Source organism: Struthio camelus, chromosome 15 (genome assembly GCF_040807025.1).
Source record: "Struthio camelus isolate bStrCam1 chromosome 15, bStrCam1.hap1, whole genome shotgun sequence".
Lineage (NCBI taxonomy): Eukaryota > Metazoa > Chordata > Aves > Struthioniformes > Struthionidae > Struthio > Struthio camelus.
This window is the reverse complement of record NC_090956.1, coordinates 3,984,893-3,998,891: the sequence shown is the minus strand read 5'-3', so window position 1 is coordinate 3,998,891 and position 13,999 is coordinate 3,984,893. Positions and strand designations below refer to the sequence as shown.

The window sequence follows — 13,999 nt, the reverse complement described above, 5'->3', positions numbered from 1 at the left end:
GAACATACACAGTGGTTTAAGATCTGGAAGATCAGATGGCTTGGAGACATTTTCACATTTCATGAACCAATGCCTGGCAGGTGAGTTATACAAAGAGCCACAATCAAATTCATACAGAAGAAAAAAATAGGACAATCACTTGCACTTCAGCTTTATTACCAAATCTAGGGGGAAATTATCCTTTTCATCCACCGCTAAGTATCTTTGTCTATGCTCTAGATGCTTTGCTACGAGTTTTCATAGGCTGCTCACTCAAACCTCTCTGCTGAGGATCTGAAAGCAGGTGAAAACCCCACGGGAAACGAGGGAGTCCAGCTCCCACCGCAGACCAACGCCGGCTCCACGTGGGCAGAACAGCAGGAAGGCCAGACCGAGACAGAGGGCCCACTGGGACTTCAGTGATGTGGATGGTAAAGGCCATGTTTTTGGCAGCATCTATCTATCGGGAACAGCATTGCAAGAACATAACCCAAACGACCAAATAGTCGCTCCGTGGGGACAAGGGTCTCACAGTTTGGAGCTCCACAAGGACTGCTGAGAATTCAGACACACCAGCACTCCTCCACGGCTGAGGTCAAAACTTGTCTCCATGCCTAAAAATCTGTGTTCCCTTCTCTCCCAGACCTATCGGCTGGGTCTGACCTCTTCCTGCAGTCCTCACCAGGGACGCACACCCATCAGTCACCGCATGGGCAAGAGGCCTTGCGCAGGCTGGCACTCAAATCGTGCCAACACAGTGTCACCCAATTAATTCACCAATATCTTCAGGGATGGGGGAGCCAGTGCGACCACCTCCCTACTGCAAAACCGCTTCGCTCTCCCCCTTACTCGCCACAAGACACGACAAGGCCCCGAGGACGGAGATCAGTCACCCAAGGGAGGCAGAGAAGCCGCGCAGGGCTGGGTTCCCACGAGAAAGAGAAGGTGACAGGCAAGGGCAGGGGCTAAAGGCAACAAGATAAAGCTGCATGCTACAGCTGCTGCGAGAACACACAAACAAAAACGGGAACTGAACAGCACAAAGAAATGCTGATTGACAGCGCTTTAGTTCCGGCTGAAGGTGTCGGCATGTCGTCACCTGCTCTAACGACTGCCTGACTCACCACCAAACGCAGAGGGCCAGCGGCCTCGCAATTAGCCACGCTCCTCCGTGAGTCAGGGGGGAAGAGTTAAAACCAGCAGCACAGCACAGAGGAAGGAGACCCCCCCCCCCAGAGCCTCAGCCAAATCTCGCTGTAATAGCCCATACACCAATAGGCAGCAATGAACCTCTGTGCCCAGTGCAGTGCGAAAGACGCAGCATCCTGTACCTCCTGCTTGGCTCTTGCTGTCAGAGCCAAGGACGGTAAAACGCAGCGCCCTTCCTGCAGGGATCTGCTCTACAGGGCCAGGGCCCTTAGCTCCCCGCGGCTCCTTCGCTCGTTCCAGCATCAGCACCCAAACCGGGATCTATTCTTGATGGCAGGAACAAAGTGAGCGATTGCATCTGCTATATTTAGAGCAAACAGTCAATACTCCACGTGTATGAACGGTTACCAGCATTCTGATTTGATATATAAATAGCTTCTGTTTGCTTTTAGAAATAAATTGGTTTAAGAAAGAAAATTGCTTTCCTAGTCATCCTCAGCCCATAACTGATGAGCACGAGGGCCTGTTTCAAATGAAAAATGAAATTATACATTTTTCCTAAGCCAGTTCAGGAAGGAAAACTCATGATTGCGGCTGCTGTTATTAGGGCTGTAATTCTTCATGTTGATGTAGAGGTATAAAAGCAGTTTGCAGCAGCTTGATGAGGCAAATTCCACATCCCTTTGATGCACCATCCCAGATCTCACGGGTTCAAGACCCACGTGCCATCTCAAGCCTCCTCTTTCACCCACAGGTCCATCACACGAGACCCCAGTTTGTTCTCCCTCTACCAATCCTGGCACCAGACTTCTGGCTCTAGCTCAGACTCCTTAATTTAAGCCCATTTTAACCAAACCAGGAGGAAAGCCTATGAGAGTTTGCTCGTGACGATGCAGCCATTGCCCCAGAGGCTAAACTTTAATTCAGTCTTTGAGAAACAGGGGCTTGCAGGGGTGTAGGCACCAGGATCTCAAATATTCAAGCTTTCTTTCCCTCCAACTGATTGTAACCTGTGCTTCCTCCGTAAGGCACAAAGTCCAGTAGCATCAAAGTACCATTAAGGCATTACAAGACCGCATCCCAGCCACTCAACCGCCTCGACAACTTGTCTCCGGTTAAATAAAGGTCAAGCCAGGGATACCAAGTAATGAAAAGCAGTGCAAAATGCTAGCATTAGTGCAAAAAGCTAGCCAGACACAGCCAAACCCTGCTGTCCTGAGGACTGCAATAGTTATTGGTTCTATGGAGAATGATGCAATTTTTGCTCTAAGAATTAATACAAAAGAGGGGGATGTGCACAGGGATTCAGGAAATCAGACTGCTCTCGCTAAGGGGCTGGGAGCTGCCCCTGGGGGCAGTGCAGCATGCTGTTATTGGGACCCCCTCCTGCTCTTCGCCCTTGGGTTACGGGATCCCCCACTCTGTCCTTCCTCCAGCTTCCCACCTTCTGTGCAGAGCTGGGTCCTGCGCAGGACAACGCACCCCCAGCTGGGAGAGAACAGCTCAGCTCCAGCCTTCTCCTGCTGGACCACCCCGTATCACCCGCCTCGCAGGACGGCCAGGCGCGCAGCAGCCCACAGCCCGTCTCAGTGACGGTGCGGCAAAGCTGCTGCTCCAGCCCCACCCCCAGCCTCAGATCCCAGGCCCCAGCTGCAAGTTCAGGCCCAGACCCACACCGCAAGTCAGGCCCAGACCCAGGCCTGAGACCTCAGCCCTGGCCCCAGACCCAGGCCCTGGCCGCAAGTTTAGGCCCCGGCCCCAAGTTCAGACCCAGGCCCCGGCCCTGGCCCAGGGAAGAGCCTCAAGTTCAGGCCCCGGCCCCGGCCCCGGCCCCAGGGAGAGCCCTAGGTTCAGGCCCCGGCCCCGGCCCCGGCCCCGGCCCCGGCCCCGGCCCCGGCCCCGGCCCCGGCCCCGGCCCCGGCCCCGGGAAGAGCCCCACGCTCAGGCCTCGGCCGCGGGCCCGGGCTCACACCGCAGCTCAGGTTCAACCGCCCGCCCCGGGGCCGCGCATGCGCAGTGTGGGCAGGGGGCGGGGCGGGGCAGGCGGAGCCCCGCCCCGTGACGTCACGCGCGGCGCCGGCGGCGCGGGCCGGGGCCGGGGTCGCCATGGCCTCGGGGGGGGGCACCGGCCGCGCCGCCGAGGAGCCGCCGCCGGCCGAGCCGCCGGCCGAGCCGAAACCGCCGCTGCCGCTGCCGCCGCCGCTGCTGCCGCCGCCGCCGCCGCCGCCCGGGCAGGAGGAGTTCTCCTTCCTCCCGCTCGTCCACGACATCATCAAATGGTAACGGCGGGCCCGCCACCCCGCGTGCCACCGGGCCCGGTCCGTCACCGGCGCCTCGTCACGGGGCCCGGTCCGTGTCACCGGCGCCTTTTCATGGGGCCCTGGGCCTGGTCCGTGTCACCGGCCCTCGTGACGGGGGTCCGGTCCGTGTCACCGGCCCCTCGTCGTGGGACTCTGGGCCTGGTCCGTGTCACCGGCCCTCGTGACGGGGCCCAGTCCGTGTCACCGGCCCCTCGTCGTGGAACTCTGGGCCCGCTCCGTGTCACCGGCCCCTCGTCACGGGGCCCAGTCCGTGTCACCGGCCCCTCGTCGTGGGGCCCGGTCCGTGTCACCGGCGCCTTTTCATGGGGCCCTGGGCCTGGTCCGTGTCACCGGCCCTCGTCACGGGGGTCCGGTCCGTGTCACCGGCGCCTTTTCACGGGGCCCTGGGCCTGGTCCGTGTCACCAGCCCTCGTCACGGGGGCCGGTCCGTGTCACCGGCGCCTTTTCGTGGGGCCCAGTCTGTGTCACCAGCCCCTCGTCACAGGGCCCTGGGCCTGGTCCGTGTCACCGGCCCTCGTGACGGGGGTCCGGTCCGTGTCACCGGCCCTCGTCGTGGGGGCTCTGGGCCTGCTCCGTGTCACCGGCCCCTCGTCGTGGGGCCCTGGGCCCGGTCCGTGTCACCGGCCCCTCGTCATGGGGGCCCAGGCCTGGTCCATCACTGGGCACCTCATGGTGGGTGCACTGGGCCCAGTCCGTGCCACCAGCCCCCTCGTCCCGGGGGTCTGATCCGTGTCACCAAGCCCTCGTCATGGGGCCCCGGGCCCCGTCCGTGTCACCGGCTCCTCGTCCCGGGGGCCGGTCCGTGTCACCGGCACTTCGTCCCGGGGGCCTGGTCTGTGTCACCGACCCCTCGTCCTGGGAGTCTGGTCCGTGTCACCAGCCCCCTCATCATGGGGGCCTGGTCCATGTCACCAGCCCCTCGTCCTGGGGCCCTGGGCCCGCTCCGTGTCACCAGCCCCTCGTCACGGGGTCCGGGCCTGCTCCATGTCACCAGTCCCTCGTCATGGGGGCCCGGGCCTGGTCCATCACTGGGCACCTTATGGTGGGTGCACTGGGCCTGGTCCGTGTCACCGGCCCCCTTGTCCTGGGGGACCAGCCCTGGTCCGTGTCACCGGCCCCCTGGTCATGGGGGTCCGGTCCGTGTCACCGGCCCCCTGGTCTCGAGGGTCTGGTCCGTATCACCAACCCCTTCGTCCCGGGGGTCCGGGCCCGATCCGTGTCACCGACCCTTCGTCCCGGGGGTCCGGCCCTGGTCCATGCCACTGGCCCCCTGGTCATGGGGGTCCGGTCCGTGTCACCGAGCCCCTCGTCCCGGGGATCTGGGCCCAGTCTGTGTCACCAGCCCCTTGTCATGGGGGCCTGGCCCTGGTCCATCACTGAGCACCTCATGGTGGGTGCACTGGGCCCGGTCCATGTCACCGGCCCCTCGTCCCGGGGGTCCGGTCCGTGTCACCGGCGCCTCGTCCCGGGGGTCTGCTCCATGTCACCGACCCCTCATCACAGCAGCCCGGTCCGTGTCACCGGACCCCTCGTCACGGGGTCCGGGGCCGGTCCGTGTCACCAGCCCCTCGTCCTGGGGCCCCGGGCCTGGTCCGTGTCACCAGTCCCTCGTCATGGGGGCCTGGGCCTGGTCCATCACTGGGCACCTCATGGTGGGTGCACTGGGCCCGGTCCGTGTCACCAGCCCCCTCGTCATGGGGGTCTGGGCCCGGTCTGTGTCACCAAGCCCTCGTCACAGGGCCCAGGCCCAGTCTATGTCACCGGCGCCTCGTCACAGGGCCCTGGGCCCGATCCATGTCACTGGCACCTCGTCATGGGGGTCCGGGCCTGGTCCATCACTGGGCACCTTATGGTGGATGCACCGGGCCCGGGCCTGTCACCACATGCCTCGTGGTGGGTACACTGGGCCTGGTCTTGTCATCAGGCACCCCTCATCATGGGGGCAACTGGGTCTGGGCCTGTCACCGGGCACCTCATTGCAGGGGCAGCCCTGCACCAGGCCTGCTCCCCATTCCTCTGCCCAGGTGCCTTATCCCTGCTCCGGCCCTTCTCCGTCTTCCCGATTGCGGCCTCCTCCTGCGCGCCCTGGACAGGGAGCAGGGCAGTGGGACCTTCCTTCCCCACAGTGATACTCTTTGACCGCCCCCAGCGTTTCCTTTGCTGCAGACCCCCTTGTTCTCCTGACTGGGGTTGCTGGGGAAGGTGTTACAGGGAGGTGGCGTAGTCCCACACGCGGCTCCGTGGTGAGCCACGCCAGTACATGGCAGCGTACGGATGATCCAGGCGATGCAGGTTATTCTGATGGCCCAGGTACGCTGCCCCGTTGTTATACACCCTCGAGCAGAGAGCATTGGACTGGTGCTGTGTTATTGCCCCAAACTGCTCTACTGTTTGGCTGATAACAGCCTCAGAAAGTACAGGCAGTCCCAGCACAGAAATGCAGTCCATTTCTAGGGTGTTGTAAAGAGGAAGAAGGCTTTTACAGTGGTGGAGGTTGAATTGTTCTCTTCCTGGTTCAAGATCAGTTTTAGGGGTAAAAGGTACTTGTACATGGGTCCTGAGGGGTGTGGTGTTCCCAGGAGGTTTCTGCCCCAGGGCAATAACCCCTTTAGAGATGTCTATCTGAATTCCTGGTGGGAGCATGGCTCTCTGCCGTGAACGTCCGACCAAGGCCAGCTCCTTGTTCTCACCTAGGCACTTGGTAGGGATGAGTTTCCTGCTGATATTTCACTTGGTATCAAGCGTATGTGAAAGATGAGAGAGGTTCACCTTTAAGCATTTTGCAGTCTGAAAGCCAAGACAAGAAAAGACTGAATACCCCGGTGACACCCCAGTCTAGGCACACAGAAGAGGCAGGACAACGCCAAACCCTCTGATTTCCCACGATTTTCCCATTGTGTTGGAAGTATCTGCAGGGGGTGGGCTGTTACCCCTCAGCTCAACCCTACCTGATCTAACTGGATCACATAAACGAGGCTAAGGCGAGGCTAAGCCCGTTCCCAAGTGCATGCGTGTGCGTAAGCACAGTGAGCGGTAGTTAGAGAACATCAGCAGAGATGTCTATGCTGGCACATGGGCTGGGACCTCCCAAACACATACATGTCACTGAGCGGGTCGTGGTGACCTGCAGATGAAAGTCCCCAGGGTATCCTGTGACCCATCCCACTGAGCCACCTACTCCTGCTGCCCAGCTACCTCCTTTGGGTCCCCACACATCATTTCCTGTGCGGCTTCACCAGATGCAGATACGTTGAGCAGTGCTGCAGACAGCTAGGACCAGAAAGGCGAGCAGTGGGATATGCTGCCTTATGTCCCTGACAGATGGCAAACGTTATCCTTTAACACTGCCGCTAGTCACAGAGCCCAGCCCTGCTGTTTCGACACTGACTCAGCCGTTAAGATACCTCACATCTCCAAGGTGACTCTGTGCTTGAGACTGAGGATGTATCGTGTAAATTTGCTTGCATTCAAAGACACTCACTTTTTCCTGTTGTTTGAGTCCCTAGGAAGTTTCTGTAAGCAGGGTTCGCTAATGCTCTTGCTGCCGTACAATCAAACGGCGTCACCTCTGAGGTTCCAGCGTGCGGCTCCATGGGCTATGGGTTGTGCTAGTGTAAACCAGGAGCTCCCCGTGGGACACGACAGGGTGACACCAGTAAAGAAGAGCTGGGGCAAGCCTGGGTGAGGTTTGAGGAATGCTGTTCCTTAAGGAAGGTCCCACATGCGGTCCATCAGCACAGGCTGTGGCTGGACATTACATTTAATCCTGTCTAATCGCAGGCTGCTGCAGTCTCTCTTCCCACACTTCCTCTCACCCCTGCCTGTCTATGCCCTCAAACAGGGAATCTGTTCAGTGAATTGATCCAGCAGGAAAGGTACCCACTGGAGGTGGGGAAAAAAATGGAAATGATTTCTTGCTTTGGATCAATTAGCTTGACAGACGGGCAGCCATAAATTCCCTAGATACGGGGGAAGACCTGGAGGACTGTCCCTTTCAAAGCCAGCCTGAAGCTGCGTTGGATTAAAGGCAGTGTCAAAACCCATCTTTCACCAGATGTGCACTGGGGCTGTGGATGCCTGTATTTTTCCACTGCCGACCTGACCGTAAATGTCTGCATAATGGGGATACATTATAGTACCAGCTGCAGTTCTATTTAGAAGGGAGTAATGAATATTTTGTTCCAACAGGCTTTTGAAATGAATGAGGACCATCTGGTTAAAAGTTTTGCTCTCAGCTATGTCATGATTCCCCAAAGTTATAATCAAGCACCTCTCTGCCCTGATCTTGCCAAGCAGGGTTTATTTTTAGGTCTGGCTGTTGAACAGGCTCACAATTTTCAAAGGCTTCTAGAATCCCACTTTCTTTATTAACAGGCGCCTTGGAAGCGAGGACTCGCTTTTGCCTGGAATCAGTAAAACTTCTTGCCGGTGCTAACAAAGCTGAGGCAGATACTAATGAGGATTTGAGGGCAGAGGCTGCCTCAGACAACACTGATCCTTGAAAACTACAGAGCTGGCTGGAGAAACAATTGTGCTGCTCTTAAAAATAAGCTGTCACTTCTCTCTTATTAGGTATACGTCCCCGGAGAGTCATTTTAAAGCTCCAAAGTGCCGTTTACTCTGGCATTGGATACTCTCTGGTACTTTGGGGAGCAATTTTTATTTTTTCCTGTCAAGCTGTTTGACTGCATTGATTTTTTTGTATTACAGCAGCAACAGGTCACAGACGAGACTAGGATCTTTTTTCCCAGGCGCCTACACACAACACTTGCATAATCTTACCTTGCTCAGAGGGAGCTATGGGGATTTAAACGCAGTGAGAACTTGGCCTGCTGCATGGTATGTTTTAAAGCTGCAAACCAACCCCTAAGCCGTGGGATGGGTACTAACGTAACTGGAGCATGTGCTGAAAATCAGCAGGGAACCAGTTCACCCCAATATATACCCAGTCTCTGTATCTATCTGTGTCCGTTTTATTAGGACAGGTGAATTAAGTCTGTGTATACAGATACCAGGAGCAAAAGGTTCCCAGTGAATTCCAGTGTAAGCTCTGAGTGCACTGGAAATAAATCACCCCAGCAGGCAGAAGGGGTCCTTCCAGTAGGAGAAGTGAATAGTGTCTCTATTTTCTGCCCTCTGCAGCATGGACAAGGACAGCCAAGATGTTCACCAGGTGCTGAATGAGCTCAAGAACAAGTTCCAGGAGATGAGGAAGCTGATCAGCTCCATGCCCGGCATTGGTGTGAGCCCAGAACAGCAGCAGCAGCAGCTGCAAAACCTCCGGGAGCAGGTCCGGACCAAAAATGAACTACTGCAGAAGTACAAGAGCCTTTGCATGTTTGAGATCCCCAAGGAGTAGGAAGGGAGAAGCTCTGCTCTCTCGGTCTGAGGTACTTCCTCTCCTGGCTTAACAGGAGAAAAGAAGGTGGCAGAAGTTTACTTTTCTTTGTTTTATGCTTTTTTGTCACATTGCTCTGAAGTTGTGTCTGTGTGGATCACAACCATGTGACACTGAACCAGGAGAACACTGTGTGCTTCACAGGCGATGATTACAGCAGTACATTCACTTTGATCTGCTGTAGGACTGTGTGTATTTATATATGCATCTCTTTTCTGTTTTCTCTTGGTTTTTTTTCCATTCAAGCAAGCAAGAGGCATTATGTTTCCTCCATGCATGTTTCCTCCAGGGGCAAATTGCCTGCTGGTTACCTTCAACAGGAAAAAGGGGATGTTTTCTGCAATTTTTCTGCATTTTTTTTTACTTCTGAACTGACAAACGTAGCCAAACATCAAAGCGAGCAAAAGAGGGAAGCATGAGCTGTTTGGCCCTGCTCCTGGAAAGGGGAGAGCATTGGGCCTCTGGGGGCACTTGGCAATCTGTGTGTGTTGAAAGAGGAACGATTGCTTTCAATTACTTTTGTATTTCTCTCTCTCTCTCTCTCTTTTTTTTTTTTTTTGAAATAAGTGATGGTTGCATCTGAGATGAGTCAAGTAAAGATTTAGAAACGCCAAAATGCCCCTCTTGTCTCTTCACTGACTGGGTGTGGGGTGAGCAAGGGTAGGACTTTGGCAGCACAGAGGAAGTGCGTAGGCTGGGCCCAGCTCCTGTGTCTTTACATTGCTTTTTTGGAAGCAGGGTGACCTAGGAAAGCTAGGGAGAGACTGCCAGAGGAGTGAATTTCAGCAGGTCCAGCTTAGTAGACGGTACCGCTGAGCACCCTATTTTTAAAACAAACAGAGGGAGGAAAAGCAGAATCAAAGTAAAGGCCATAAATGGCAAGAGCTGTTAGATTTGCCATAAATGACCCAAGCTCCACAGGACAGGTCAGTTCCACATCTTAGCAGCTCCAAGGGCTTTCCGCAGATGAAAACAGTGAGCGTTTGACTGTCAATGGCTCATGGAAAACTCTTGACTGTTGCATTTCATTCAGATGGACCCTGGACTCCCTGCCCCTGTCCTCCTCAGCCTTAAGCTGCTACATTGTCAGATGACACCCTGGTGAGTAGCTCTGCATCATGCTGACTAACAAAGACATGGTGGGCCTCTGAATCTCTAGTTTTGAACATGAGTGTGTGCTGCATTTGTTGGATCTCAAATGTTCCTGGGAAGTACAATTCTGTGCGTTACACTGAAAGATTGTGCAGGTCAGCGCAATGCAATTTCCCACTGATGCAGAAAACCACCGTCATGGTTTACGATCATGTTCTTCTTCCAGATCTCTGACGTGTTCTGGAGAGGTACACACGGCTGTGGGGCAAAGTTAAGCCAGCCAGCGATAGACTAGACTCAGGTGGGTTTGTAGAGCTTAGGTTGAAAACTGCAGCAATAGCGGAAGAAGTGAAAAACTAGTTAGTGAAATACAATATCTGTAGAGAACTGGCATCCAAGGACAGGTAAAACTTGTGCCTTCAAAAGAAGAGAAGCAAAGCCTGCTTAGGTAGATTTTGCTCTTCTAAGCCAAGAGGCAAGTAATTCTGCTTGGTGGGGGCTGGAATAGTTGCAACTCACCTATTGCCTAGAGATAACTCTGTCCCCGATGGAGTACGCTACTAGCAATTTCTTTGGGAAGGTGCCAATGAGTAAACTTCTGACTAAGCAAAACAGGACACTAAGATATACAAAACACAATGTACGCTCTTTATTACTAGAATTACCTTTCTGCCAGCCGTTGCCTGTCCCAGTTCAATAAGTTCTTCTGTCAATTGCTTGGAGGGAGGTTTCCTTTTCTTGCCAACTGCCGTTCCTGTGAAGTCAGGGCATATACTGAAGAGCTGGAAGAAAACAAGTGTTTCCAAAGAAATGTGTCTGGCACTTAGTACAAGAACAAGTTAACTCTGTTGAATTGAATTCAAGACTCAAAACCAAACTAAAATGGTTTTATTTGCAATCATCTCGCTTGCTCAGCCCAGTTTTGTGGCTTCAGTAGAATTTTTCTCCATTAGTATGTATTAAATGTAGGTTTATTCTGCCCATTGAGAGGGGAAGAGGGGCTGAGAAACCCACAAACAAACTGAAACAGAAACAAGAGGCTACTTCTGAGAAGCCGGAGTCAGTGAAAGCTGTTCTTTGAAGAGTTTTTCCCTTTCCCTTTCCCTTCTAGCAGTGGTAACTGTAATTTGTTATACTAGGAGATTAAAAACCATCAGATGCAAAAGTGACCTTTTGAGCAAAGTGCTTCCTTTACTCATATTGGCAAAGTGAAAACAATATCCTGGACTGAGTGCAAATGAATCAGTCTCTGTTGACATCATTAAAGTTTGTTTATTTAGTTGGGAAAAAGCATGAAACACAATAAGCTCTTTATTATTTAATGATGTCATTTTACTCAGTTTCTGCGGTGAATGACATGCCAATGCCCGGCCTGTCACAGAGCTGACAGGATTGTAAATCAGTGTTATTCAGTGAAGTGAGGAAAGAGTTCTGGCTCAGTGATCTGCTTGAGTAACAGTTTGCGTGGCCCCTAATTACCCTGTGTGGCAAGAATTCAGGGACTTTCAGAGGCAGAGACCTTTGTACAGGGCAAAGGAGAAAGTGGTGTAACCAAAGCATTGGGTTGAGAGGCCACGTTTAGCACGTCAGAGCTGGGGTCAGTTCTTGGTTTAACGGGCCTTGGTTTTGCTAAGGAGCTGGGTGAGGAAGCAAAGACAAACCCAGGAGTGTCATTTTAAAAAGACTTTATTATTTTGTAGAAAAAATAAAACATCAAGTTTCACCCACTGTAGAAACACTTGAAGATTTTTTGTTCATGTCCATGACAAACAATACCTACATAAAGTGCCTATTGTTTTCTCATTAAAAAACAAAACCCCTTCCCGCTCCCCCCCCCCCCCCCAATCTTGCAAATCAGACAAGACAAATGTAAACAAGAGTCAGTTTTTGGGCCATCAGGGCTGTAACTCTGAAATGTCTTTGCAGCTTAGGAGTGTCTTCTGCACATGTTTTCGCAGACACAGACGAACACACGACAGAGCCAGAGCCTGTGCACAGCTTCTCAAGTTAAAAAAAAAAAAAAGAAAAAAGCCCCAAAAGCCCAAAGCAGGCCCTGGCAGGCCTCTGCACTCCCTCCTGACGGCAGTGCCCTGGCCTGAGGCTGGGCGGTTTGGGGGAGGAAAGAAACAACAAGAAGGTCTGTGCCCTCCCTGCACATCTTTCCGCCTTGCGGGCCAGCAGTCCACCCCTTTTCTCTCTCCCCGTAGGAGGGAGGTCCCAGCAGCACCCCCCTCCCGCCCTCCAAATCCTCCCCCCCCATCTGCCCCCTCTCCCAAAAACACCTGGGGGAGGGAGCGGATGAAAGCGATCCCTCTGGAGGAGGGAGGCTGGAGAAGAGGTGAATCCCCCCCTCTGCCCGGGTGGGTGCCTGCCCACCCTCCTGTCTCACCAAAGTCACTTAGGAAACGAGCTGCTTTCCCCCCTCCCTTCCTTCCTTCCTTCCCACTCGCTTCGGCGGCGCCTGGCAGGGCTCCTAGCTGATCACGCAGCGGTCCTTCTCCTTGGCGTGCCCGCCGCCGATGGCTTTCTCCCGGATGTACATGAGGTCGCTGTGGACGCTGGGCCGCCGGGCGAAGGGAGCCACGATGCCGTAGGCTTCCTCCGTGCTGCCCCGGCCTCCCTCTTTGAGCAGCTTTTTGCCTTTGAGCGCCTTCTTGTGCAGGATGTCGCAGTACTGGACGGAGACCTTGCGGTGCAGGTCCGGGCTCATCTCGCTGGGCAGCTTGGCCATGGCGAAGAGCGCCTGGAACATCTGGTCCAGGCTGCTGTTCTTCTTGGCTGAGATCTCAAAGTAGGCGCATCTCTTGGGGTCCCCCCCCACCAACTGCTCGATCTCCCGGGGCTCCACCTCCCGGTAAAAGTCCCGATCGCCCTTGTTGCCGCAGATGACCAGGGGCACCTCTATGTTCTCCTTGGTTTTGTTCTTCAGGCACGACTTGGTCTCCAGGATTTGCTGCTTCAGGCGCTGCACCTCCTCAAAGGAGTCCCGGTTGTCCAGGCTGAACACGAGGATAAAGACATCGCCTGGGGACAGAGAGGGGACGTGAGATGGGCACAGGGAAGGGGACACATGCAGGGACCACCATGGGGAGACCCAGAGAGGGAGGAAGCAGGCAGCGCTTCCCAGCCATCCGTCTACCCTGTGCAGCAAGCAAAGATGCCCACCCTGCGCACACACAAAATCCCAACTCCCTCCACCCACAGCCAGGAAAACATCCCCAAACTGGCCAAGAAACCCCGAGATCTGGCAATCATGACCCCCCCACACACACACACTTCGTCCGCACGCTCCCCGTCAGCCAAGTACCTGTGAGGATGGAGAGGCGGCGCATGGCTGGGAAGGGGTGGTTGCCCGACGTGTCCAGGATGTCGAGCTGGTAGACCTCGCCGCGGATGCTGTAGAACTTGCGGTGGAAGTCCTCGATGGTGGGGGTGTATTGCTCCTCGAAGCGCCCCGTGAGGAAGCGTGACACGATGGCCGTCTTGCCCACCTTGGAGGAGCCCAGGATGACCATGCGGTAGCAGTTCTTGGCGGGGATGCTCAGCTCGGCCTCGCTCGGACACATCTTCTTGATCATCGCTGCCAGTTTCATTGAAGCCGGCGGAGGGTGCAGCTGGCGCGGAGAGAGGAGGAGGAGGAGGAGGAGGAGGAGGAGGAGGACGGCGGTGCCTGCCCGCTGCTCAACCCAGCGCCCCTCGCAGGAAAGGCCGCCGTGAGCTCTGCACCGCCGCCGCCGCCGCCGCCGCGCTTTATGGAGCCGCCGCGCCCGCCCCTCGGCGCGTCACGGCCCGGGGCGGCGGCGGCGGCGGCGGCGGGCGGGGCTGCTCCGCCGCGCCCCGGCCCCGGGGCTCCGCGCCCCGCTCGCTGCCGCCGCTGCTCCCACCGGCCCCCCGGCAGCCCGGCTCCCCGTCCCGGTGCCGTGCACGGCGGCCGCCCGGCAGCCCGGCTCCCCGTCCCGGTGCCGTGCACGGCGGCCGCCCGGCAGCCCGGCTCCCCGTCCCGGTGCCGCGCACGGCGGCCCCCCGGCAGCCCGGCTCCTCGTCCCCGTCCTCCGGCCGT

General features: G+C 55.9%; 2 protein-coding genes across 2 annotated transcripts; one reads left to right on the top strand and one right to left on the bottom strand.

Moving 5' to 3' along the window:
- Nucleotides 1–3,234: 3,234 nt before the first annotated feature.
- On the top strand, nt 3,235–11,106 carry MED9 (mediator complex subunit 9). Its single transcript, XM_068908520.1, has 2 exons — nt 3,235–3,407; nt 8,592–11,106. Exons 1-2 carry the CDS (start codon nt 3,235–3,237, stop codon nt 8,806–8,808), a joined length of 390 nt encoding a protein of 129 aa, XP_068764621.1. The 3' UTR covers nt 8,809–11,106.
- A 503-nt stretch (nt 11,107–11,609) lies between these two features.
- RASD1 (ras related dexamethasone induced 1) lies at nt 11,610–13,664 on the bottom strand. Its single transcript, XM_009685269.2, has 2 exons — nt 13,247–13,664; nt 11,610–12,963 (listed from the first exon to the last, which is right to left on the bottom strand). The coding sequence occupies exons 1-2, from the start codon at nt 13,530–13,532 to the stop codon at nt 12,413–12,415; spliced, it is 837 nt and encodes a 278-aa protein (XP_009683564.1). The 5' UTR covers nt 13,533–13,664; the 3' UTR covers nt 11,610–12,412.
- Nucleotides 13,665–13,999: the final 335 nt, after the last annotated feature.

Excerpts from the sequence above, each read along its gene's own strand:
- MED9 (XM_068908520.1), top strand. The coding sequence starts at position 3,235 with ATGGCCTCGGGGGGGGGCACCGGCCGCGCCGCCGAGGAGCCGCCGCCG. Across the intron at positions 3,408-8,591 it reads GTCCACGACATCATCAAATG|CATGGACAAGGACAGCCAAG; the intron begins GTAACGGCGGGC and ends TGCCCTCTGCAG.
- RASD1 (XM_009685269.2), bottom strand. The coding sequence starts at position 13,532 with ATGAAACTGGCAGCGATGATCAAGAAGATGTGTCCGAGCGAGGCCGAG. Across the intron at positions 12,964-13,246 it reads CCGCCTCTCCATCCTCACAG|GCGATGTCTTTATCCTCGTG; the intron begins GTACTTGGCTGA and ends CTCTGTCCCCAG.